The 27,815-nt window shown below is 44.7% G+C and overlaps 1 protein-coding gene across 3 annotated transcripts in view; it reads right to left on the bottom strand.

Annotated features, from left to right (window-relative positions):
* ACTR3B (actin related protein 3B) overlaps positions 1–27,815 on the bottom strand; it is a 73,512-nt gene that overhangs the window by 34,630 nt on the left and 11,067 nt on the right. For 2 of the 3 annotated variants that reach the window (XM_061415279.1, XM_061415278.1), the window contains exons 2-4: positions 16,761–16,816; positions 4,948–5,072; positions 4,146–4,256 (exon numbers count right to left, since the gene is read on the bottom strand). In XM_061415279.1, coding sequence (XP_061271263.1) covers positions 4,146–4,256; positions 4,948–5,072; positions 16,761–16,816 — 292 coding nt within the window. The remainder of the gene's footprint in view (positions 1–4,145; positions 4,257–4,947; positions 5,073–16,760; positions 16,817–27,815) is intronic. The other variant, XM_061415282.1, reaches the window with a different exon arrangement.

Here is a 27,815-nt window from a genome sequence, read left to right as displayed (position 1 = left end):
AATTCACACTTACAGTCCTATACTAAAAAATCTTTACAAATGTTGTGAAATCTGGGGTTACAGCTTGTGTGCAAAGTTCCACAGAATTGCCCAGTACAGCTGTCTGATGTATCTATCCAGACGGAGAGACTCACAGAGGCAGGGCGGCAAGCAGAGCTGGGGAAGTGGCCTGCTGGCTCCTAGCACAGGCGACCTCGCCACACCCGGCCAGAGTGTTAAGACGCTGAATGGGATCTTGTCTTGCCACTGTCTTCATGCCCACAGTCACGTCATTACGGCAGGCAATGCGAGCTCCCTACCCAGCACCCAGTCTCCCTTCTGCTTTAATGACCACTGATCGACCATGGGCCCACAGGAAAAGCATTTCCCAGACTTCCTTCTGGACAGGGACGGCTAAGTGATTAAGTTCTGGCCAACAAGAAGCTAAAGCTGGTGGATGTGGCTTCTAGGAGAGCTCCTTACAAGGCTGAAGGGAGACTCAAGTAGTAGACTCCCTTCTGCTGCTCTTAACACCTTCCTGGAATGCAGAGGTTATGACTGGAGCTGCAGCAGTCAATCTGTGGTCATAAGGTAACCTTTGAATGGAAGCCATGTGCTAAACAGATCTCCAGTGACATAAAGAAGCTGCCCTGCTTACTACAAATGTATTTAAGAAAAAGAGAACCCTTAACTTGCTTAAACCACTGCATTTTACATTTTAATTACTTGCTACCAAACAATTCACCATCTGGGAAGAATTTACCTTAAAATCTGTATACTTCCATTTAAGGGAATGTTTTCAATATAATTAGGTTCTCCTGGTTCCCAAATTAAATTCAGCATTATTAAGAGCCAATTCTCATGGGGTCTGAGAACCGTAATCATAAATCTGTTTTTTCTCAATCCTCCACTTCCTTTGTGTCCCGCTCATAACTGTTCCTTTAGGACACCAATCTAAATGAAGCTTTCCCAAACCATTATTTAGTATGAGATTTAAACTAGAGATATCAAATTCTTATTTTTTTAATACTGAAACACGATTGAAACGTCACATGAACACAAGTTACACATTTTTATTCATTAATAATGGTGACACATCATCTGGCACTAACTCTAAATGAATGAATGAATCGGTGCCTCAAAACCAATCCACACGCCTGATGAAGACAGCAAACTGAACACATGGGCTAACACTGCTCCACCCCCAAGACTCTCGATAACTGCAGCGAAGTAACCTTTTCAAAAGTATAAATCCTCAAGGAGGGGAGAACAGGAGAGGAGATGACAAGGTGCTGGAAGGTGGAAAGCACGCGGTCAGGGGTGGGACCACGCGAACCCAGGGCCGTCCACCTCCGCTCCAGCCGGCGACCACCACGCTGGACAGAGTGGGTCCACGTCACTCTCAAGAGTCAGGAAGGGAAGCAGCACGGAGGGTCAGGACGCACGGCAGCGTGAGGGACGAGAAAGCGGGTGCGGCATCGCTTCTGGGTGTGTCTGTGAGGTGTCTCAGCGAGACATGAGCAGTCAGGACCGAGTAGAGAGAAAGGCCCTCACCCACACGGGCGGGCATCACCCAGGCCACTGAGGACCCCGTGGCAGAAACACACGAAGGAAGGGCGGTTCTCTCTGAGCTGGCACGTCCATCTTTCCTGCTGCTCCTGGTTCTCGGGCATGCATGCTGCTTGCTCCTCCTCCTTGACTCATATTCAAAAAGTCTGCAAATCTCTCCAACGAGACAACTCAATTCCCACTCAAGAGCACCCCAAGATTCTAACACAAGCGATTCTGTTTTGAGCTCTGGGCAAATCAGTGTTGGGAAAAGGGCAGGACTCCCATTTGCTATCTGCTCAATCCACATGACCGAGAGGAGCTGAGTCTCTGAAACGTCTTGAAATACATGAGCCATGATGAGATCATTCTCACGCTATCCAGGCATCTGGTCACCACAGCCATAAAGAACAATCTGCGGGATGACTGAGGACCTTTAATTTAACCCCATTGGCTTCTCTTATCCCAAGAAGCCTTCATCTGATGCCACAGTTTCATAAATGTCTTCAGCTAACTTTCAGACTCGACCATACATCTCTCTACACCAGCTTCACCCCCCGGAACTTCCCCATTAACAGAGGACTGCAGGGATGAACCTGAAAGACACGTCCCTCTTGTTACTGCCTTGGTCACACTGTGCAATGAACTGATCTGGAAAGTCCAAAGCACAATACGTGGAACACAGGATTTTCTGACCTTTAAAAAACTGGATTATTTCTGAGGGTTCATTGTAGGTACTCGTTTTTGGCCAATGAACCTTTCCATGTTCATATGAAGCACGCCACACTTCTTTCAAGACCGTGGTTTATCTTGTGCGAGTGTGTGCTCAGCTGTGCCCGACTCCTTGTGACCCCACGGACCACAGCCACCAGGCTCCTCTGTCCATGGCGTTTCCCAGGCAAGAACACTGGAGAGGGCTGCCAGGTTGCCGTTTTCTTCTCCAGGGGATCCTGACTCTGGGATCGACCTCACGGGTCCTGTGTCTCCTCACTGGTGGGCGGGTTCTTTACCACTAGCGCTTCCCAGGCTAATGAAGGCTCAAGCAGAAAAAAATTTCTTGGAGGAAACGTTGCCTGTGAGCTGTGTCCTAGCGGTGTGCATCTGCCCCACAGGCTGAGAGCAGGCATCCCGAGTGGAGGGAGAAGAAAGCTCTGGCAGGGAAGCTGGGGCAGACAGAAGGAAGCTGCTGGGTGGCACCTCCCCTAAAGTCCTGTCCAGCAGGTAGGTAGTTACGTGATGTGCAAGAGAAGGGGAAATGCCAAATGTGACAGGTGGGAATCTGTGATTTGCTCTGGCTCTAAAGATAAAACCACTCAGACACACCGTCAGCTTCCTGGCTCCAATTGTTTTACATAAACCACAGTAGATGCATAAGAGAGAAAATACACGTGGCCAGAAAAACACGGTACTCACCCTCGATAATTTCTAGTTGTGGTGACATAGCCAGAAAAAAAAGATCAGAGCACCTTCAAGGACTTGCTCTAATAGATTTAAATATACAGATTCCATGGGCCACTGTAACAGTCTTTGTAGTTAGCATATTTAAGGCAGATAATTCTAAAGAACACTCCTTATTTAACATTAGAGAGAACTATATAATTGGACCTGGGACCATTTGAGAATGTACTTAAGTGGAAAAAATCCAAAGCTAAATTATGTAGGTTTTAATGTGCAATTTATGTTGTGTGCAATTTCTCTCCATAACGCACGTGTTTTCTATGTGCAATTAATTTTAACTTAAAAAGAACATTTCATGGAAGGGAACATGTGATGTTGAAGAGAACAATTGGGAAAGATTCCATAATGAGAGATTTCTTTTCATTTCTCTGTCATGTTTTACCTTGTTTGAACAAGATCAATTAAGTACCACACTATCAGGGCCCATAATTCAGCTCAATTTTATTTCAGAGTAAGATTTAAATCCTGGCAAAGTAACATCTTGACTCAGTTTCCTCCGCTATAAGAAGCAAAATCAGAGTCGTACACTTACTTCAGGAGGACATCTGAGTACACAGCTGGGTTCCCACCCAAATCCATTCCTCCCCCATTTTCGGTGTCTCTGGAGGCCCATTTACGGACCTGCCCTCCTGGGGCCAGGTGTCTGACGTGGTCCCCTCATCAGCCCCAGGGAGAATCTTGGTTACCCACACCTGTGAAGGTCACTGCACTCCCCTTGCAAGGGACCAGGTTAGGCATGGAGGGATGGCGCAAATCTACCAGGAAGGTTTCTGGGAAGGGGTTCTTAATTCTTAGGAAGCACTTCTACGTCTGAAAGCCAACACACCAAGAGGTGGTACCGGAACTCGGGCCGCCATCCCGGCCGGAGGGCAACCAACATGAGAGGCCGAACAAGTGCCTAGGCTGGCCGTCGCCTCCCATCTCTGAGCTGCTGAAATAACCAGCCCTGGAGCAGCCTTCCCATTTTGTGAGACAATAAGCCCCTTTTGATTCTAGACATTTTTGCTGAGCCTTCTGTCATTTACCCAAAAAGTACCCCAATTCATACAAACAGCTTCAGCAGGAATTTAAAGCTCCCCAGGGAAGAATGAAATTTGGACTTAAAATCTAAGCAACTTGGAATTTACGGGGATATATTCTTGTTAGTTCCAGTCACTCACCATTAAAAAATAATGATCCTCAGGTTCAGCTCGAAGATATTTAAAAATCACTTGTTCCATGAACCTTTCCATCAGATCCCAGTCTTCAATTATTCCATGCCTTATTGGCCACTAGAGCAAGAGAAACCAAACCACGTTCATATCAGTAAGATCAACAGTTTAACAACCACACTGGCCCAGGAGAGATGGAAGAGACCCAGTTATTAGAGAAAGTAGGGCCTTTGCATGGAGAGAATGTGAACTTACATAAAGAAGTAACAGGCATTTTGCCAGAAAGATTGTATTAGATTATTGCTTATATTCTACTCCAGCCATTTCTAAGCACAAAGAATTGTCTTAACAATGGGATAGGTAACAGATGGGAAAGTACAGCTAACCTACCACACCATTTGATCTGTGGAGTTTGTAGGGTTTTTAGAACAAATGTCTAGTTAAATAATTTTAGTGCTGCTTTTTCACCTGATCAATCTACAACTTTTCCACATCTGGCGGGGTATTTAGCCCACCTGCAATACCCCATGGGAGCAGACCTTGCTTCCCACACGGTCTTAGCATCCCAGGTCAGTCCTGCATCCCGAGGCTGTGTGAGTTCACCTGCTCTCCCACATCAAAACACCCGAGTCAAACCAACAACAACAAAAACCTCTTTTCCAACAGAAGAATTAAAATGCACTCTGCCATTCACGGGCACCGTCTCCACACAAAGCACCCCTCTGCATCACCTGTCCTGCTGCCCTTCCTGGCTGTGCTCTTACAGGGGGGTTTACCCTGGCGGCATCTGTGCGCTCACAGAGGGGTTTACCTTGGTGGCATACGTGGGTTTATCTATGGCTTCGTCCCCTATGAAGAAGTCCAGGTCGTCAACTCCCCTCAGTACTCTCCTCTGAGCTTGGTCGACCACCTTCGCCGACTCTCTGATGGCGATACCTGAGGGAAAACAGCACAAAGCATCCATCACCACACACGCTCACTCCAACCATCAAGAAAGGATAACATAGTCCCTATAGAGGTATAAGCAAAATTTCAATGTTAGGGTTTTATTTGGGGTCAAGCGTGCTCAGAGAAAAGACTATTATTGAGGAGTACATAAAGTAATACAGAAACAAGCTGTTAGGTCCCAGTATTATTTTCAGCAAGGCACAAAGAAACTTAGCTGGTCTACTTTCAAAGCTGACAAAAGCTGTATTACTAAATTTCTTAGTTTCATCTGAAAAAAAAATCCCTCAAGACAGTAAATGAAATGCCCATGGAGTATCAAATAGGTGCCAAAATTTAAAATATAGAAAGAGACAAAATTTAAAATATTTTAAAGAGTAAACTGAAAAATGACTATATGCTCTCAAGTCATATTCATAAAGCTCTATGTCAGATTTAAAATACATTTTTAGTATTGTTACAAAAAAAACCTGACTTCTCATTAAAAGAAAAACCAAGAGTTTGCTAATATCTGACAAAAGAAAAGTAAAATAATCAAACAACTGTATTATGTAAAAATATTAATGGCTTTTTGGAAAAATTTTAATAAGAGCTTAACCTTGATATTTAGAAATATACTTAATAGTAAATAATCATATAAAACTTAACTCCAGAATTTAACATCTAATGTGGAAAGCCTTACAAAGATTCAATTTTCCATTTCAATTCCTAGCCCCTGGTTACATTCTGAATTCCTATAAACTCTTCTTCATCAACTTTATTCCAAAACAAATTAGTAAACACATACAGTTATTTTTAAAGGTAGACTATCTGAAATTCCCAATTTATTCACAAATGAAGAACAGCAACAAAGCTATGGGAGTGAATTTTAATCCTTTTCCTCAGAAAGGCATCTTCAATTAACAGCCTCAAAAGCAGAAAAAAAAGAGGACAGAAGTCACTCTGCCCGCCTCCTTTTCTCACCCCAACCCACTGCACATTGAGCCTCGAAGCTTTCAAGTTATGAAGGGTGGCACGCATCTGAAGGACCAGAATTTCCTGCAGGACACGCTGGGGACTGAGCCAGAGAAGGCATTCGGCTGAGAAGCAGTGAGCCTGTCGGGGCCTCGAGGCTGAGAAAGGGGCCAGAAGAGTCCGGAGGGCCAAGGCGTATGAAGGCGCCTGCAGAAACAAGCACAGCCCACCTGTGGACACGGCGCACACCGCCACACGGCACACGGACACGCCGTCATCCCCGCACCCGCGGCACCTCAGGGGGCCCCGCGAGCGCCCTGCCGGAGACCTCGGAGCTCCTGACCGCGCGGCGGCGCCGGACAAACTTAACCAGGCCTGAACCTAGAATCCCACCCCAAGTCAGCGTCAGAGACTGCAGACACACAAAGACTCTTCCATTCATGACGCCATGGGCAATCGATCTAATGAAAGAAAAATCACCACCTTAAAGAAAAACATGCTAAATTTCATGAGAATGAAGCCACCGCACTCAAAAATTTACACAACAACAAAGTCAGTCTCTGTTGTAATCCCAAAAGCTACACGCAAGTACTCTGACCCCAAATTACAAAGGACCAATGTTTTAGTGGCCCTTAGCAACAACAAAACCATAAAGTGTGCTTCTTTTAACTGTTATACAGAAGTAACCAAAGTCATGAAAGAGAGGAAAGGTGGGTACACAGAGCTTATATTCAAAACCTTTTGTTTATCCCTACGAAAGCAAAATGTGGACCAAGCAGTCCTTGTGAACATGTTGGAGAAAAGCGTGGCTATCAGTGAGAACCTCTGAGTGTTCCTGGAGTATATATACGTGAGTCATCGCAAAACACATAAGTAACCCATACCTTTCTCCAGCACACCAAACCTTACTACAGGACCCTGACTCAGGTGGAAACAGAGAGACAAGAAGTGTGCAGCCAACACTGAGATGTAGGACAATAAATATAACAGATAACAGGGTCAACACCTAGGCCTTCCAGCTGCTTACATCCATGTGGCATCTCCATGCAACGAAATACCATGAGGTTGTGAAGAAGAGCCAAACGGTTCTCCATGTGTTAATCCACAAGGAGGGTCATGAGAAAAAAAAGAAAAAGCAAGGTCCAAAATGGTGTCTGTGGAATGCCACCCCTTGGGTATAAACACGTCTGTGAATATTAATATTTGCTGGTGCATGTAGGGTTAACTTGGGAAGGAAGCACAAGAAACCAGAATCATTAGCTGCCCATCTAAGAGGGCAGTGGGCAGGAGAAAGTGAATTTTCACTGGACATTTTTAATAACATTTAATGTGTATGTCACATGACTGTACTGCCTATCCAGTTCAGTTCAGTTCAGTTGCTCAGTCCTGTCTGACTCTTTGTGACCCCATGGACTGCAGCACGCCAGGCTTCCCTGTCCATCACCAACTCCCAGAGCTTGCTCAAACTCATGTCCATTGAGTCGGTGATGCCATCCAACCATCTCATCCTCTGTCGTCCCCTCTTTCTCCCACCCTCAATCTTTCCCAGCATCGGGGTCTCTTCAAATGAGTCAGTTCTTTGCATCAGGTGGCCAAAGTATTGGAGTTTCAGCTTCAGCATCAGTCCTTCCAATGAATATTCAGGACTGATCTCCTTTAGGATTGACTAGCTTGATCTCCTTGCAGTACAAGGGACTCTCAAGACTCTTCTCCAACACCACAGTTCAAAAGCATCCAAAATTCATTAAACTTCGAGTTCTGCTTCTGGAAAGATGGAATAAACATACTTTTCCCTACTCCTCTCTCTAAACACTGCTGGAATAATTGGACTTTATGTTTGAAAGAAACATAAAAATGCTGAGGGGTGAAGCGGCAGACTGGCTGGGGACCCCAGGACCCGAGGACCAAGAGAGGAGTGACTTCCTGGGTCTCCTTTGTCCCATAGACACCCTGGCTGCCAGGGAAGCCAACGACCCAGAAACATCAATGGGAGCAAACAAAGCTGGTCCCCAAAAGCCTGCTATCTCGAGCCAAAGATGAAAGGGGCAGTAGAAACATGCCACTCTCCGACTCCAGTCAAACTCAACAGAAGAGCAAACCCCCACACACAGTGTAGACACCACCCAGGAGGCAGGGCTCACACGCGGCTCCATCAGAGAAGGCCCCGTGGGAGTCAGCACTGCCACCTGCCGCCCTCCCAGTGCACGGTACCTGCAGAGGCCTGGGGGGCGGTGCCAAACTCCTGCCCTCATTCAGCAGTAGCATGCAACCCCTCCCCAAATGACTCTCAACAAAGGCCAAGAGGAAAACCTGAACTTGAACCCCAAACCAGCATTAACAAGGGGTATCCCCCTTTTCCTGCTTGAAGCAACACCAGAAATGACTTGCTAAAAGCTAAGAGTTAAGTAAGACCTGGAATCTCATAATAACCAAAATGTCCAGGTTTTAAAAAAAAATTTCTCACCATAGCAGGAACCAGGAATATCTCAAGTGAAAAAAGAAAAGATGGCCCATAATGCCAACATTGAGATGACACAGATAATAGAATTAGCAAACAAGATTTTAGGAGCCATCACAGAACGTTTCAAGGAGCAACTACAAACATATCTGAAACAAATGAAAAAGAAAAGAAGGTCACAGCAAAGACAGAAGATATAAAGACAAAACCACACAGCAATTTAAGAGCCAAAAAACACAATACCTGAAATAAAACCTCAATATTGGCCCAGAAGAAGAAAAGGATGGGGAACAAATCAATGAACCTGAAGACGTTAACAACAGAAATTGCCCAATCTGAACAACAGAGAGAAAACACACTGGAAAACAAATGAACAAGACCTTTGGGACGTGTGGGCTGGACCAAGGCAGACGAAACATTCATATGGGATTGGGGGCAGGAGGAGAAGGGCACGACAGAGGATGAGATGGCTGGATGGCACAGCCAACTCGATGGACGTGAGTCTGAGTGAACTCCGGGAGTTGATGGACAGGGAGGCCTGGCATGCTGCGATTCATGGGGTTGCAAAGAGTCGGACACGACTGAGCGACTGGAACACGCTCTGAACGTTCAGTTCAGTTCAGAGTGACATGAACTGAACTGAACTGAACATTCATACACCCTGAGTCCCAGACAACAGGAGAAAGGGAAGAGGGCTGAAAAAGTATCCAAAGAAATGATCATTAAAAATTTGTCAAATCTGACCAAAAAAAAACACAAAAGGAACCAAAAGAAACCTACAGATTCAAGGCTGAGTAAACTCCAAAGAGGATAAACCCAAAGAAATCCACACCAAGAAACATTATAGTCAAACATCTAAAAACTAAGGACCAAACAGAAAATTCGGAAGACCTCCAGCAAATTTGCCATCAGAAATCAGGGAGCTCAAAAGGAGACTGCGCATTTCTAACTGCTGAGAGAAACGTCTGCTACGAATTCTATATTCAGCAAAAATCTCCTTCAAGGATGAAGAACAAATCAAGACATTCTCAGATGAACAAAAACTAACAGAATCTGTCACCAACATATCTACTCTAAAAGAATGGCTAAAGAAAGATCTCTACACAGAGGAGAAATGATACAAGATAAAAGAAGGAATCCTGGGACACCAAGAAGGAAGGAAACTGATGAAAAGAGCGAAAACACGGGCAATTACGATTACTTTCCTTCTCCTCTTTTGCTTGCTAGATAGTGTTTGGCAGTTGAAGCAAAGATTGTTAACGATGACGTGTTTCTCAATGTAAAATCTTAATATAACAGAAAGAAGGGAGGCTAAAGAGACCTATCTTTATAGCAGATAAGGTTTCTACATGTCACTAAAACTGGTAAATGTTAACACAATCAGACTAAGAAAACCCGTGTATACATAAGAGCTAGGTGATGGTTTCGTTGCTAAGTCGTATCCGACTCTTGTGATCCCGTGGACTGCAGCCTATCAAGGCTCCTCTGTCCATTCTCCAGGCAAGAATACTGGAGTGGGTTGCCATTTCCTCCTCCAGGGGATCTTCCCCACCCAGAGATCGAACTTGGGTCTCCTGCATTGCAGGCAGATGATTTACCAACTGAGCTATGAGGGAAGCCCATATAAGAGGTAGAGCAACCACTTAAAAAAAAAAAAACACACACACACACAAAGAGAAGCACTCGAAAACACCCCAGATAAGTCAAAATGAAATTCTAAAACACACTCAAAGTAATCCACACAAAGTTAGGTAAAACAAAACAAAGAAATGAAAAACAGAAAGAACAAAACAGAAAAAGCACTAATCAATAATCACAATAAACGTAAGTGGTCTTTTTTTGTTTTTGGTCGCACTGCACAGCTTGTGGGATCCTAGTTCCCTGACCAGAGATCAAACCCAGGCCCTTGGCGGTGAGAGCATGGAGTCCTAACCACTGGACCTCCAGGGAATTCATATAAATGTAAGTTGTTTAAACACACCAGCTAAAAGACAGATACAGGTCCAGTGGATTTAAATGAAAAAAAAAAAAGACTTGAGCTCTACACCGTCTACAACGCTCTTCGACCATAACAATACACAGGCACGCCTGGTTTTATCGCACTCTGCTCTGTTTAGTTTTTCACCAGTTGAAGGTGTGGGGCAGCCCCGGGTCCAGCGAGTCTAGCAGCGCCACTTATCCAACCACACCTCCTCACTTCATGTCTCTGTCACATGTTGGCAATTCTCACAGCATTTCAAACTTTGCTACAGCAGTTAACAGACAACAGTAATTTTTAAAAAATAAAAATATTCAGTGTATTTCCCAAAAGAATGTCATTTATTTTACTAAACCCTCAAAGGATAATTCCTAACTTACATAAACTGTTCCGAAGGACAGAAAAGAAAGCTAACAAACTCATTTTATAAAGCCAGTATAATTTTGATACACAAACTAGACGAAACTAGTACAAAAAAGGAAAATTATAGCCTAATCTCACTTTCGAACACTGATACAAAAATCCCAAATAAACATTTGCTGATACAATTCATGTACTTGATATTTCTAACCATGTAGGGTTTATTTCAAGAATGATAAAACACTGTTCAACATTCAAAAATATATCAATGTAATACATCATATTAAAGTTTAAATGTCAAAACCACATAATTGTCTCAACAGATACACAAAAAGCCTTAAGATCAACATCCATTCATAATTTTTTTTTTAATTTTAAAAACCTCTTTAGTAAACTAGGAATACAAGAACACTGTATTAACCTGAAAAGGAATCTCCTCAAAAGCCTACAGCAATCGCTCCTGAAACACCAAAACCATTCTTTTTAAATTCAAAAAGACAAAAGTACCTGCCATCCCCAGTTCTGGTCACTGACAGGAGTCCTGGCCAGTGCAGCCAGGTCAAGAAAAAAAAAAAAAATGAAGAACTCAGACTGGAAGAGACAAAATAACCATTATTTGCAATTAACACAATAGCTTACATAGAAAACTTAAAAAGAACCTGCAGGCAATCAGAACAAGTAAGACAGAACAGCAAGACTGTCGATTAAAAAAACGACTTCAAAGATCCAGCAGCATTCCTACCATGCTGGCAATTAGGAATTTTAATTTCAAAAAACATTCACAGTGAAAACATAAAGAAAGGTACCTAAAAATAAATGCAGCAAAAGCTATGTATGGGCTTTTTAATGAACACTGAAAAATACAGGAGATAGAAATAAATAATAAAATACATATACCATATTCACGGATAGGAAAATTCAATGCAGTGAGATACCAAGTTTTCCTCCAAATTACTCTACAAATTTAATGTGTCTCTAATCAAAATCCCATCATAATTTTTCAGGGACTTAAACTGATTCTAAAATTTATTGATAAAGAGTAAAGTGAAAGTCACTCAGTTGTGTCCGACCGACTCTTCACGACCCCTTGGACCAAACAGTCCGTGGAATTCTCCAGGCCAGAATACTGGAGCAGGTAGCCTTTCCCTTCTCCAGGGGATCTTCCCAAACCAGAAACTGAACCCAGGTCTCCCGCATTGCAGGTGGATTCTTTACCAGCTGAGCCACAAGGGAAGCCGGATAAAGAGTAAGGGTCTAAGAACAGCCGAGGGTATTTAAGAAAGAAAAAGGAGGAGGAACCAGACCTACCAGATATAAAGAGACAAGCCAAACTAACAGTATTTACAACAATTTGTAAATGAATTTGGAACAGAGAGAAACAAATGCACGAGCGAAACAAAATACCACCAGAAGCGCTCCCACCACACAAGGCGCCTCACAGGCCTGGAGAGGCGCTCTGCGACGAAGGGCGGCGGGGCAACTGGCCTTCCACTTGGAAAACCGCGCTTCTCTCCCACACCATGCTTTTTAAAAACTTAAAATTTCCTTAGAAGAAAACACAAAATCTTTATGACATTGGAATACAAATGCATTTTTAATAGAAACAGATTATAAAAAGACTGGAAAACTGTACTACGTGAAATTTTTTAAAGTGCTAGCTGTGCATGTGAATACATCAAGTCACACGTTGTTCAGTTGCTAAGTCCTGCCCAGCTCTTTGCGACCCTAGGGACCGTAGCCCACCAGGCTCTGTCCACGGGGCTCTCCAGACAAGGGTGCTGCAATGGGGTGCCACTTCCTTCTCCAGAGGATCTTCCCGACCTGGGGACCCAATGTCTCCCACCACTGGCAGGTGTTTTCCTTACCGCTGAGCCACCGTGTGCAAAATTCTTATTTAAATCAAATTTGATTTGACTGTATGTGTTTAAATCACATGCGCTGCATTATAAATTCCCTTTGTTGGAATAAATGTTATAGTAAAAACATATGGTAATCCCATGGGAAAATACTTTGAGATAATCAATTTTGCAAAAACATGATACATAGGAAATTACCATGCTTAAAAGAGTGTCTCAAATTTCTCAATAAAGGCTTTAAAATTGTATCTTAAAGAAAATAAAAAAAATAATTTTAAAAAGATGTCATAAAATAGGAGAAGGTATTTGCAAGAAATTGGCATTCAAAAGCTTAGGATGTGCAGAACCAGAAACTGCCGTCCGCTCCTGATATGCGCGGAGGTCAGTACAGGCTTCCAGTCAGTACAGAAGAGCCACCCTCCTGGCAGTAAGTGACAAGGCTGAGGAGGTGCGCACCTGAGTGGTGACATGACCCCATTTCTCATTATGACTCCTGGGAAACCGGCACGAGCAGATAAGAGACACACTGCAGCATTTTGTATACCAGGGAAAACTGGAAAATGCCCAGATGCTATAGATTCACGGATTAAGAATTCTCATCTAGATCTGCATAGAGCAACACTGATACATCTTAAAAAACATAGTACTGAGGGGTATATTTTCCCCCCAAAAAAACCACATGAAGTTATCTTCCCCATGATATCATTTTGGAAATGTTTAAACTCACAAAACAATACGAGAAACTGTCATTGCATCCTGCATCTGAGACATGAGGATGAAGCCTGGACTGGATACAACACCCAGCGGAGGAGGGGCAGTGGGGAGGCCTGGAGGAGGAGGAGGGGCTGGCACTCGCTCTGAGGGCGTCTGTGTTTATGTATTTACAGGACGCAACGGTGCTCACATCTGTTCTTTCTGGGTGGTGGGTAAATGGGTCTTTGTTATATAATCTTTTTTTTTTTTTTGACCAAAATAAAGGTTTTAAAGACATTCAAAACACAAACACATATCTTGGCTCTGTCTCCAGTCTAGACCTTCCCCCACAGCATCACGCCTTTTCCCAGCTGCTGACGGGACCTGTACACCTGACCTTCCACACATGGGACTGTCTGAAGTGTGCTCCATGTCTCCTGACCCCTCCCGCCCTCCCATGCCCTCCTTCTACGGGTGGGATCAGCACGCACACACTCGTCTGCCTAAAACTTTGCCATCACGCTCCCCATTTCCCAGCAACGTGGGGAAAAAAAAAAAAATTCAAACAATCAAGTGAATTCTGCACAGAAGCTCAAATACTGATAAATGAGACTCAAGCAGGCCACCCTGGTGAAACAGGACAGGGCACTGTTCCTCTCTCTCTAGGCCAGGACAAGGCCCCTGGAAAGTGAAGATTTCTGGGATGCAAAACAAAATCACAGCTCCATTCTCCACGTTCCCGGCCAGCTCTCCGGCCACCCTCTGCCTGGGGTGATGACCACACATCAGGGCTTGCCTCCCCTCTGTGCCCACAGAACCAGGAAGCCCTGCTCCGGCATCTCTACACAGCCACACACGTATACAAGCTCCATCTTCTCTCCCTGGAAGGCACCCTGCACCTTGAACTTCCACCATGGGAGCAAAGCCTCTGTGACCAAGAACACAGTTCAGCTCCCCGGGCTGGAAGGAGCAGCCCGCCAGCTGCCCAAGGCACCTGAGGCCCGCTCTCCACTTGTCTCACCACACTCCCTACAACCCAAACACCTCGCGCTGCCTCCCAGCTTCTCTACTCTTGCAACAAATTCAGCCGGTGATGTAACTCTTCCTTGATGTCCATCTCCTTGACATTTTTCTCTCTAGCTCCTGCCACTGCTGTTCTGACAGCAAGGACCTGACAGCTTCTGGACTGAAATCCTGCTAATAGTTGACTTCAATTGCCCTCTCTATTGGTGATGACAGGTCAGTGGGGCGGCCAACTGCATGCTGCTGACAGCCTTATTAAAGCAAAAGCTGCAAGGTCAGCCTCTCAGAGCTGCAGCACCTAAGGTAAAAACTACGCTGCTCGGAAAAATCAGAAAGCCCAATTCCAAGGTATCAATTCAGCATGGAATGATCCAATTCTGTTGTTGTTTAGTCACTTGGTCCTGTCCGGCTCTTTACGACCCCATAGACTGTAACTTTCCAAGCTCCTCTGTCCATGGGATTCTCCAGACAAGAATACTGGAGTGGGTTGCCATTTCCTCCTCCAGGGGATCTTCCCAACCCAGGGATGAAACCCGTGACTCCTGCATTGGCAAAGCGGATTCTTTAGCACTGAGCCACCAGGGAAGCCCTTAACTGAACTGTGTCCCCTCAAAATTCCTATGTTGAAGCCCTAACCCCAGTGTGACTGTATCTGGAGACAGGATGTCTCAGGAAGTAACACAGGGTAAATGAGGTCACAAGGGTGGGGCCTCAACTCCACAGGACCGGTGTCCTTATGTGAAAAGGAGGAGACGCCAGAGGTCTCCCTCTCAGCCATTTGCAGAAAAAAATGGCCATGTGAGGCCACAGTCAGAGCCACCACCTGCAAACGGAGAAGAGAGGCCTCACGGGAGACCAACCCAGACCGCGCCCAGATCTGGGACTGCAGAGCCTCCGCTGTGCCATCCGTTTAATTTCTGTTGTCAAGACATCCGGTCTGTGGTGCTCCATTACGACAGCCCTAGCAAACAAATACACCAAATCATGAATTTAAGATGAAGATGCAGCAGACAATGATGCCAACTGTCAGGGATGCCCCATCACGGAAATCAGGTACTGAGACCTAGAAAACCAAACTCGTGATCGGTGACCCAGCAAGGACGGACCTGGAATGAGGTGAGTTAGGCCTTCTTGAGGAATCTGGGTGCACTTTCTGGTGGCGCGAATACTCATCTCTGCCAAAAAGGCCTTAGTCTCCCTCGAACGATACTCGTGACGAAGCCCCTTCCCCCCGGCTCTGCAGGGCTGCCCGCCGCGCTCCACGCTGGCACCAGAGCCTGCGACTCCAACGTCCTGAGCCCGCAACCGCTGACCATTTCTAAGAGCACAACTTACCTGACGAGGGGCTACATTTAGGAGGCAGAACCTCACTCCTGCCTGACATAACCTCTTTGGTCAACAGTCTCCAAACAATAACCCAGCAGTTACACAGTTTCAGAGAAGAATTCTGCCCTGGAGACGACGACTGTGCGTAAAGAGTGGGCAGGGGCACGCTGGCCAAAAGGGAGGGCGTTTCTTCCCCTAGCATGCTCGACCGACTAAAACAGAACAGGACGCTTCCGAACACAGTACAACAATCACTGGGCCTCTCAGTTTAAAAAAAAAATCCTTCAATAAAGGGAACAGTGTAACACAACAGATAATCCACCAAAGTGCTAAATTAATAAAACTATACTTACTTAAAATTACAAATTAACCTTAAGCAACAGGCACACCTCTTGCAAGCAGCTCAGACATGTATGCCTGAACGAACTATGTGACTCATTTGGAGACAGGCTGTCTCAGGAAGTAACACAGGCCAAATGAGGGCAACAAGGTCGTAAGGGCTACATTTAGGAGGCAACCACCCAAGCTGAAAAGTGAAAAGAAAGTGAAGTCGCTCAGGCATGACCGACTCTTTGTGACCCTATGGACTGTGTAGCCCACTGGGCTCCTCCATCCATGGGATTCTCCAGGCAAGAATACTGGAGTGGGTGGCCACTCCCTTCTCCAGGGGATCTTCCTGACCCAGGGATCGAACCTGGGTCTCCCGCACTGCAGGCAGGCTCTTTACTGTCTGAGCCACCAGGGAAGCCCACCCAAGCTGAAACGCCACTGACTGTGACAAAGGACTGTATCACAAGAAAATCAGAGGACTGGGGTGTATGTTGAGGGTGGGTGGGTGGCATGAGAATTAGGTGACAGCCGTAGCCAATAGCAACTCCCGGCAGCCAGATGAGTAACTCCCCAGGAACCAGGACAATCTTCTAAAAGGAGATGGCAAATAAATTAACATACCTTGAAAACCAGAATCAGAATGCTTAGAACAGTTATGAGAAACACAACCCTTTATAAACCAAGGGCGGAGCTTTACTTACATGAAGGGATAATGAACTGTGGCTCTGTGTTGCCTGCGTAGCCAAGCTTGGTATACCTAAAAGCACAAAGTCATCAACACAGGTTTAGATAATAATACTCTCCTCTGTGTTCCATTAACGTCTTTTATTATGAGCTCTCCAAGTCCTAAAATATCAAGACTCAAAATACCCCCATGAACTTAAAAATAAAAACCTTGTGGTGACTAAGAATCAAGCACTAAGTTCAGATCAGCAAGCAGTTAACAAAAATGTTAAAAACATGCTTGTCTCTACTGGAAAAACTGTTGCACACATACATTCATACATACAGCACATCTGTGTATCCCTAATGATTTTTAAGGTGCTTTCATACTCTTTTAACCTTTACAGGAATCCCACAAAGGAAGTAAATATTGTCCCCGTTTGGCCGGTGAGAAAACACAAGGCACTGGGAAGTTAACTGAGCTGCCCAAAGCCAAAGAGCCAGTGAACGGGAGAGAGAGCCCACATCCCAACACGCGGGCTCTAATTCTAGAGCTGCCTCTCAGCAAAGTGTACTTACTTCGCAAACTTCGTGAACTTTTAGGGGGCTCAGGAAATTATATAATTTTCTTAAAATGTCATGGCATATGTCTAGAAAAGCTACTGCCACCTCCCGAGAATATCTGACAGAAGCGTCTCTTTATCATCTCGTTGCAGAGCGAGCCCACTTTCTGTCAAGATGCTCTGTATGATGGATTCCAAAAGTCTTAACGAAAATGAATGCCAAAATACTACTATCTGTTCCAAAAGCACTTGCTAATCTCCTAAATATATTAAAAAAAAGAAAAAAACAAAGTGGGGAGGGGGACCACCACTCGGAACCATCTGCTGGAAATGCAACCCTGGAAACACTCCTGAGCGCCCCCTTCTCAGCAGGCGCGCAGTCCTGAGGGGTCAGGCCCGGAAAGGAGGCTTCATTCTGCAGTAACGCTTACAATGAACAGAAACACTTCCTAGCCGCGCTGAAAGTCATTTTATTAATTCATCTTATTTTATGAATTAGTTCAAGATGCTTGATACTCAATTTTTTAAATGTACTTTTATTCATTTATTTACTTGAAAAGTGTCAGTCACTCAGTCATGTCTGACTCTGTGCAACCCCATGGACTGCATAGCCCACCAGGCTCCTCTGTCCATGGGATTCTCCAGGCAAGAATACTGGAGTGGGTGGCCATCCCCTCCTCCAGAGGATCTTCCTGACCCAGGGACCGAACCTGAGTCTCCTGCATTGCAGACAGATTCTTGACCGTCCGAGCCGCCAGGGAGGTATGCAGTTAGTTAACTGGTTGTTTTGGGCTGTGCTGGGTCTTTGGTGCTACGGGAGGGCCCTCTCTCGTTGAAGTGAGCAGAGGGGACCCTCTGTGAGAGCGCACAGGCTTCTGCTGCAGAGGCTTCTCTTGCTGCAGAGCACAGGCTTCAGCAGTTGCAGCTCACACGCTTAGCTGCCCTGCAGCGTGTGGGATCTTCCCGGAACAGGGATCAAACCTGTGTCCTCTGCATTGGCAGGCAGATTCCCATCCACTACCCCACCAGGGAAGTCCTAAATTTTCTATGTGATTAAATCATTCCACATCTTAATAAATTAATTTTATGATGTTTAAATATACATTAACCATCTGCTAAGTTTACTTTTTTTGAGCATACAGTAAATGAACAAAGTTTATGAAGAAAAAAAACAAAAAAAAAGCAAGTCAACCCCACTTAAATCATGCCTGACTGCTCAGTCTCCAAGGATCTAGGGTCCTGGTATCATTAGAAGGTGGGGCAAGGCCTGGCCCTGAGACCCATCCAGTCAGTTCCTAAAAGGCAAGACCCATCTGAGGGCACTCCCAGGTTCTACTCAGGACACAAAACAAGTGGGCACGCAAGACCTCCACTCCAGGGCTTGCCAGACCCACAAGAGACGTCCAGAGCCAACCCAGGGGGCAGGGACTTACTGAAAGGAAAGAAATATATACTGAGCTTCAAAAATCCCAGGCCATCCTCAATCGAACCATTTTTCTAGAAGTATATTCCAACTAACAAATATAAAAACTGAATGACTGACCCAAGGCTAAAGAAGCCTCAAGAAGCTAACAAGCAGGCTGGGAATCACTGAAATCACTACACCCAAGTCTGTGCTTTTAACAGGTCACATGGCCCACTGTCCCCAGGCCTTCCCAAAATTACACACCTTGTATATAAATAAGTCTGCCTTTCCACATGGATTAGAGTGTGAGTTTCAGGATGACCAGGACAGGGTCCTTTTTCTGGACTGTCTCCCACCCCTGGTATAGCCCTGACAAGCAGCAGACATTCCATAAACATCTGCTGAATGACTTCTCACGGGGTGTAAGAAGAGGCAGTCACTGTCAAACTGCTGGGCAAGGAACCAGCATTTGAAATGGCAGGGCGGGGGGTGGTGCTGACAGTCAGAAAAACATTCTGATGGAACCAGAGAAGACCAAGTTCAGTGCAGTCGCTCAGTCATGTCCAACCCTTTGCAACCCCATGGACTGCAGCACACGAGGCCTCCCTGTCCATCACCAACTCCCGGAGCTTGTTCAAACTCATGTCCATGGAGTTGGTGATGCCATCCAATCATCTCCTCCTCTGTCGTCCCCTTCTCCTCCCACCTTCAATCTTCCCCAGCATCAGGGTCTTTTCCAATGAGTCAACTCTTCACATCAGGTGGCCAAAGTAGTGGAGTTTCAGCTTCAGCACCAGTCCTTCCAATGAATATTCAGGACTGATTTCCTACAGAATGGACTGGTTGGATCCCCTTGCAGTCCAAGGGACTCTCAAGAGTCTTCTCCAACACCACAGTTCAAAAGCATCAATTCTTCAGCAATCAGTTTTCTTTATGGTCCAACTCTCACATCCATACATGATGGTATACAAGAGATAACCTGGAGTAACAGGCAAATTTGGCCTTGGAGTACAATATTAAGCAGGGCAAAGGCTAACAGAGTTTTGCCAAGAGAACACACTGGTCATAGCAAACACCCTCTTCCAACAACACAAGAGACAACTCTACATGGACGTCACCAGATGGTCAATATCGAAATCAGACTCATTTTATTCTTTGCAACCAAAGATGGAGAAGCTCTGTACAGTCAGCAAAAACAAGACTGGGAGGTGACTGGGGCTCAGATCATGAACTCCTTATTGCCAAATTCAGACTGAAATTGAAGAAAGTAGGGAAGACCACTAGGCCATTCAGGTATGACTGAAATCAAATCCCTTACAATTATACAGTAGAAGTGACAAATAGATTCAAGGGATTAGATCTGATAGACAGAGTGCCTGAAAAACTATGGACAGAGGTGCATAACACTGTATAGGAGGCAGTGATCAAAACCATCCCCAAGAAAAAGAAGAGCCAAAAAGCAAAATGGAGGCCAAAGTCTGAGGAGGCCTTAAAATAGCTGAGAAAAGAAGAGAAGCGAAAGGCAAAGGAGAAAAGGAAAGATATACCTATTTTAATGCAGAGTTCCAAAGAATATCAAGGAGAGATAAGAAAGCCTTCCTCAGTGATTAATGCAAAGAAATAGAGGAAAACAATAGAATACAATAGAATGGAAAGTCTAGAGATCTCTTCAAGAAAATTAGATACCAAGGGAACATTTCATGCAAAGATGGGCTCAATAAAGGACAGAAACACTATGGACCTAACAGAAGCAGAAGATATTAAGAAGAGGTGGCAAGAATACACAGAAGAAATATACAGAAAAGATCTTCATGACCCAGATAACCATGATAGTGTAATCACTCACCTAGAGCCAGACATCCTGGAATTCAAAGTCAAGTGGGCCTTAGGAAGCATCACTGCAAACAAAGCTAGTGGAGGTGACCGAATTCCAGCTGAGCTATTTCAAACCCTAAAAGATGATGCTATGAAAGTGCTGCACTCAGTATGCCAGTAAATTTGAAAAACTCAGCAGTGGCCACGGGATTGAAAAAGGTTAGTTTTCATTCCAGTCCCAAAGGATGTTCAAACTACCGCACAGCTGCACTCATCTCACACGCTAGCAAAGAAATGCTCAAAATTCTCCAAGCAAGGCTTTAACAGTACATGAACCGAGAACTTCCAGATGTGGAAGCTGGATTTAGAAAAGGGAGAGGAACCAGAGATCTAATTGCCAACATCTGTTGGATCATAGAAAAAGCAAGAGAATTACAGAAAAACATCTACTTCTGCTTTATGGACTACACCAATGTCTTTGACTATGTGGATCACAACAAACTGTGGGAAATTCTTAAAGAGACGGGAATATCAGACCACCTTCCCTGCCTCCTGAGAAATCTGTCTGCAGGTCAAGAAGCGACAGTTAGAACCAGACATGGAACAACAGACTGGTTCCAAATTGGGAAAGGAGTATGTCAAGGCCGTATATTGTCACTCTGTTTAACTTATATGCAAAGAAGACCAAAGACTTTGCTTAATACTTTAGACATTGTTTTAATGAACACAAAGAAGACAAAGACACTGTTGAATCTCTCCTTTACACTGTGTGTGTGTAACAGGGTCATTTCAGAAACAAACCAACCTTGAAACAAATACAGCTGACTCTCATAAACACAGGTTTGAACTGGGCAGGTCCACTTACAGGTGGGTTTATTTTCAATGAAAATACACAGAAGATCGTGTGCAAGACCTGCATTCAAGTGGAGAGCCTATCCTTACACAAGCGTAAGATGACTGAAATTTAATATAAACTTAATAATGTGTTAATTTTCTTACTCCTTGCATTACTTTCAAGGAGTCACATTATTGTACAGCATGACTGCCCCTCCACCCCCAGTAACTGGAGACCCTGCAGATTGGCTATCACTACAGGCCAGTGGTGGTGGTTAAAATGCAACAGTGTTTCCAACTCTACAGGAATAGGGCTGTAATACTGCCTGCCATAAGAACTCTGTAACCATTCATTCCCCAGTGTAGAGGCTGGGCTACCAAGAAACTGTAACAGCAGTTACACCTGCTTCCATCACTCTCTGCCTCAGTGTTATCAATGCATGAACTACACTGTAAATAGATCTGAATTTCTTTACATTTCATTACCTTTTCATTTTTGATGTCTACTGTTAATAACAGTGTTTTATGTAATATAATATTGATGTAGGGACTGACAGGTGATTCGTCTTACATACAGACGATGTACACTTAGCAGTATCGATAAATACAGCACACGACCGACTATAAAGCAAGCTGAGCGCCAAAGAGTCGATGCTTTCGAACTGTGGTGCTGGAGAAGACTCTTGAGAGTCCCTTGGGCTGGAAGGAGATCCAACCAGTCCATCATAAAGGAAATCCATCCTGAAAATTCATTGGAAGGACTGAAGCTGAAACTTCAATACTTTGGCCACCTGATGTGAAGAACTGACTCACTGGAAAAGACCCTGATGCTGGGAAAGATTGAAGGCAGGAGGAGAAGGGGACAACAGAGGATGAGATGGTTGGATGGCATCACTGACTCGATGGACATGAGTTTGAGCAAACTCCGGGAGTTGGCGATGGACAGGGAAGCCTGGCACGCTGCAGTCCATGGGGTCACAGAGAGTCAGACATGACTGGACTGAACTGAACTGAGGGCTTCTGGTCAACGGAAGACTATTAGTAGTAGTTAAGTTTTGGGAGAGTAAAAAGTTATACGTAAATTTACAACTGTGCTGGGGTCGGTGCCCCTAACTGCAGTGTTGTCCAAGGGTCAGCTGTACAGAAAAATGCTAACATTTATTAAAATTAGGTGCTAAGTATCACTCATGTCTGTTATATTACTTTTTATATTTCTGAAAGGCAACAGAGTATACTGCACTGGTTGAGGCCATGCGCTCTGGCACCAGACTGCCAGAGCTCAAACCCCAGCTCTCTCCTTTGCCCAACAGGTCTCTCTGTGCCTCAGTTTCTCCATCTGTAAAAGCAGGGTCATAACACAGCCCACTTCCTAGGGGTGGCGAGCTAATGCATTCAAAGTGTAATCAGAAAGAGAACAAGCATGACAGCAGTGCTCTCTATATTTTTCATCTGCCTACTACTATTTTTATGTGTGATTCAGTTCAGTTCAGTCGCTCAGTCGTGTCCGACTCCTTGCGACCCCATGGACTGCAGCACGCCAGGCCTCCCTGTCCATCACCAACTCCCGGACTTTACTCAAACTCATGTCCATCAAGTTGGTGATGCCATCCAACCATCTCATCCTCTGTCGTCCCCTTCTCCTCCCACCTTCAATCTTTCCCAGGATCAGAGTCTTTTCAAATGAGTCAGTTCTTCGCATCAGGTGGCCAAAGTATTGGAGTTTCTGCTTCAGCATCAGTCCTTCCAATGAATATTCAGGATTGATTTCCTTTAGGATGGACTAAAATACTTCCTAATTTAAATTAAAAAAAAAAAAAATGTTTCCAAAGCTGTGCGTTCATGTGTCCCAAACCGCACCGCTCAGTCTTTCTGCTGTGCCCACTCTGAACACCACAGACACACTCATGCGTGAAGTGGAGGAGATAAAATGCGCCAACGGTGACACTGAAGATACCAGGTGTCCCTCAACAGCTGTGTCTCATCCCCATCTCCAAGCTGTGTGCCCTGAAATCACGAACAGCGGCCCACCGTGGCCAAAGGTCGGGCTGGACAAATGGACACGGCCCTTCCGGGTCCCACAGCTCTAACATTCCACCCTCTGCGGATGATGCCGCCATCGCATGCCGCCCGGCAACAGTTGCCAGGGTGTTCGGGTTCTGAAGTCACCGCGCTGAGATGGCACAGCCCTCACAGGAGGCCTCTGTCACAGAGTCACATGGGTACCGGGCGGCAGTAATATGCTGCAAGCAATGATCTCCACAACCAACACGAAGAGACCATTAACAGGTGTAGGTACTAACCACTATGAGGCCTTCCCTCCTCACCTTCCTGGCAAAACCAAAACCTTTATTAAAAAAAAACACTGGCAAGAGCACAAATTACTCAGACCCCTTTATGGTAATTCAACGTCTTTATAAACTCTCCTGTGCTAATTTTGACACAGCATCAAGCACAGTTGAGGTTTTCTTACTTTGAATACTCACAATGTAAGGAACATCTTTTAAGATTTTTTAAGAGACATGCAAATTTTAAATTTCAACAAAATCTTCATCAACACAGGTCCATATGGAACCTCAATGAGACCCTATTAAATAGAACGTTTTTACATGTAACTAACAAGTGGTCCTCCTACAGTTCTCTCCAGAAGGACTGGTACGCCCCGTTAGAGGTGACCTGACAACAGCTCAGCTTTACAAAAATCATCGAGCAAAACATAGCTCTTAAAATAGGGAAGGTGTTCTAGACACCATTTATGCAAAGATACATTCCAACCAGCCTGCTAGCCAGAAACCACATAGCAGGCACATATGAGGATACGGAGAGGGGAGGGGAGGGAAGCACAGTCCTAGTGCTCCAAACGCTCCCCAAATGCTCACCCGTTAGACGCAGACACGGAAAACACACTTAGGACAATCAAAGGGGCAAGGGGCAGGAGGACAAATAAGGAGCCTGGGATTCGCAGATACACACGACTATACACAAAACAATAACAACAAGGTCCTACTGTACAGCATAGGGAACTATACTCAGCATCTTGTAATAATCTACAAGAGGAAAGAATCTGAAAAACCACACGTGTAACCGAATGACTTTGCTTATGCCAGGAACTAACACAACACTGTAAATCAACTATTTTCCACGTGCTCAGCCGTGTCCGACTCTGAGACCCCGTGGACTGTAGCCCCCCAGGCTCCTCTGCCCATGGGATTCTCCACACAGGAATACTGCAGCGGGTTGCCATTTCCTTCTCCAGGGGATCTTCCTGACCCAGGGATCGAACTCCAAGTCTCTCGCATCTCCTGCATCGGCAGGCAGGTTCTTTACCACTAGCGCCACCTGAGAAGCCCTATATTTCAATTTTAAAAAAGAAAAATGTCATGTAAAAATAAATAATTTTTTTAAAAACCATACAATAAATGCTGCTGCTGCTGCTGCTGCTAAGTCGCTTCAGTCGTGTCCGACTCTGTGCGACCCCATAGACGGCAGCCCACCAGGCTCCCCCATCCCTGGGATTCTCCAGGCAAGAATACTGGAGTGGGTTGCCATTTCCTCCTCCAATGCATGAAAGTGAAAAGTGAAAGTGAAGTCGCTCAGTCGTGTCCGACTCTTAGCGACCCCATGGCCTGAAGCCTACCAGGCTCCTCCGTCCATGGGATTTTCCAGGCAAGAGTACTGGAGTGGGGTGCCATTGCCTTCTCCAAATAAATGATGAGAATTAGGTTTTTAAAAAAAAGGTCACCTGTCAGAAACATGATTTCAGGTTGTGCTTCTCACAGTAGCATGGCCTACAGTATCTGGCAGGTGAGTTTCAGATTATCTGGGAAGGCATCTGGAAAGAAAGTACCAACCCTGACTGACCGGATCACCTGGGAAGCTTCTGAAAAATGCAGATTCCTAGGGCCTGTCCCAGAGTCACAGAGAAGTCACCTGGATTTTTGTATTTTAAACATCCCCTTCCTTCCTCCCCACCACCGTCAGCCACAGTTCTGAAGACCAACCAGTGCAGGAATCGCTGACTCAAGTATATATCACATGCAGTCATCTCTGAATTTTTATAAAATGCGAGCTCCCCATCCTCATGCTCACGTCCTAACAAAACAAGAGACAAGAATCAGCAACTTTCCTACCAGTAACAAGTAAGAATCCACACTGGATGGAAAGATGCTATTCAGAACGGCAACGACACAGAATAACATTACCCCTGAGAATGAGACATATGATGGGAGGAACACTCCATACACACGGAGACAGAGACACGCCTCACTCATATAGGAAGCATCAATGGGTGTAAAAGCAGCAGCAAATATCACCACTAAACTCACCTACGAATTTAATGCGAAACCATTCAAAATCTGGGCCAATACTAAAAAGGTGGTAGTACATTTTACACTGAAAATTACACTTAACTTTACAATTAAAAAGTTGAAGTCTCATTATAAGGAGAAGTTTCATCTTATTTTTCAATACTGTAAATGCATACACCATTTTATTCAAATAGTTTTAAATGCATATACCCCACTGTCCAAATAGCACATTTCTAGGAATTCACCCCACTGAATCATTTTACATGTATAAAAAGAAATGCACAAAAAATGTCCTCTACAGCAGTATAACAGGAAAACAACAACAACAAAAACTGGAAACACGCAAATGCCATCAATAGGATAAATTAAATAGACTGCAATCGTTCAATAAAATGCTACACAATCATCAAAAATGAAGCAGACATGTTACTGGTCATATATAAGTATACTTTGAAAATAGTTGACCCAAAAAACGAATCAGTCAACAGAGAAATCGAAGAGGAAATTAAAAAATACCTTGAGACAAATGACAAGGAAAACACAACCACACACAATCTATGGGATGCAGCAAAAGCAGTTCTTAGGGGGAAGGTTCACAGTGAAAACAGCTGCCAGACAGCACGTATTCACACTGCAGGGAGTTAAACAGGGCCCGCAGTGCAGGGTTCAAAGCACAGCCCTACCTCTGGGACTTCAGGAAGTAAAGGAATCCCTCCAGCTTCCGTTTCTTCATTAGTACAAGGTAATAACAACGCCTCTGTTGTTGCCGTTTAGTTGCTCAGTCGTGTCTGACTCTTCGTGACTCCACTGTAGCCCACCAGGCTCTCTGTCCATGGGATTTCCCAGGCAGGAATACTGGAGCGGGTAGCCATTCCCTTCTCCACGGATCATCCTGACTCAGAGATTGAACCAGCATCTCCTGCATTGCAGGTGGATTCTTTACTACTGAGCCACCAGGGAAGCCCAATATCAATCCCTACCTCAATGCTAAATATGACTCACCGTTTCTAGAAAATATCTCCTAATCCAAAAAGTAAAAGGATCTCATAGTCAATAATTTCATTCAACTGCTGAATTATTTGATATATAGTCACCAACTGTATTTCTTCCATGAACTGCCCGTAGATCATTTTTCCACTGGACTTTCGGTATCATCAATTTGTGTAAACTTTTGCACACTGAGGGCTCCCTGGTGGCTCAGATGGTAAAGTGTCTGCCTGCAACGTGGAAGACCTAGGTTCGATCCCTGGGTGGGAAGATCCTCTGGAGAAGGAAAGGCAACCCACTCCAGTATTCTTGCCTGGAGAATCCCATGGACAGAGGTGCCTGGTGGGTTACAGGCCAAAGGGTCGCAAAAAGTTGGACACAACTGAGCGACTTCACTTTACACACTGAGGATATAATGTTTGCTCACATATATTACTAATTTTTCTGAATTTGTGGTTTACCTGCAATTATACATTTTCTGAAGGATAATCGTTGAAACAATTTAGATGATCAAATCTATCAATTATTTTCCTGAACAATTTCCTTTGCAGTTTCTACTTTGAAAGTCTCTCCCTACACTCATTTCCCTTCCAGTTCTGTGAACATCCGATATACCTATATATGAAGAGATACAGCAGTCAAGATTTTCCCAGGCACGTGTACATGAAGAATTAAGATTGACAACGTTCACATTAAAAGGCTTTGTTTAATGTTTATCTGAAAACTATCTTCCCAAAGGACAGCTAGCATGGCGCAGCCAAGCATCATTCTCAAAACACAGAAACCCTGCTTACAGACAGCAGTCTTCCCAAACACAGTGCCACCTCTGAGCATCCCGGACCCGAAGCCTCTTCTCATTCGGAAGCCAGGACAGACCGAAGTTACAGAAACAGAACCGAGGGCTGCATAAGGCAGGCCCGAGAGTGACAAGTCTGCCACTAACCAGAACGTTCCTGCACGTCAAACTTCCAAACCCGCTCACGAGGTCCTGGAGAAGCCTCACTCCCACTCCGACACCCACCACCCACTTCGCCTTCCACTCTATTCTCGTGTAGCCTCCAACATCTCTGTCTGCAAACACAACACGTCCTTATTCATCTTGAACATTTTAAAAGGTCCCTGAATTGAAAGAGACACGTGTACCCCAATGTTCTCTGTCTGTAAACACAACACATCCTTATTCAT

Source organism: Bos javanicus, chromosome 4 (assembly GCF_032452875.1).
Source record: "Bos javanicus breed banteng chromosome 4, ARS-OSU_banteng_1.0, whole genome shotgun sequence".
Classification (NCBI taxonomy): domain Eukaryota; kingdom Metazoa; phylum Chordata; class Mammalia; order Artiodactyla; family Bovidae; genus Bos; species Bos javanicus.
This window is presented reverse-complemented; position numbering and strand designations above follow the sequence as displayed.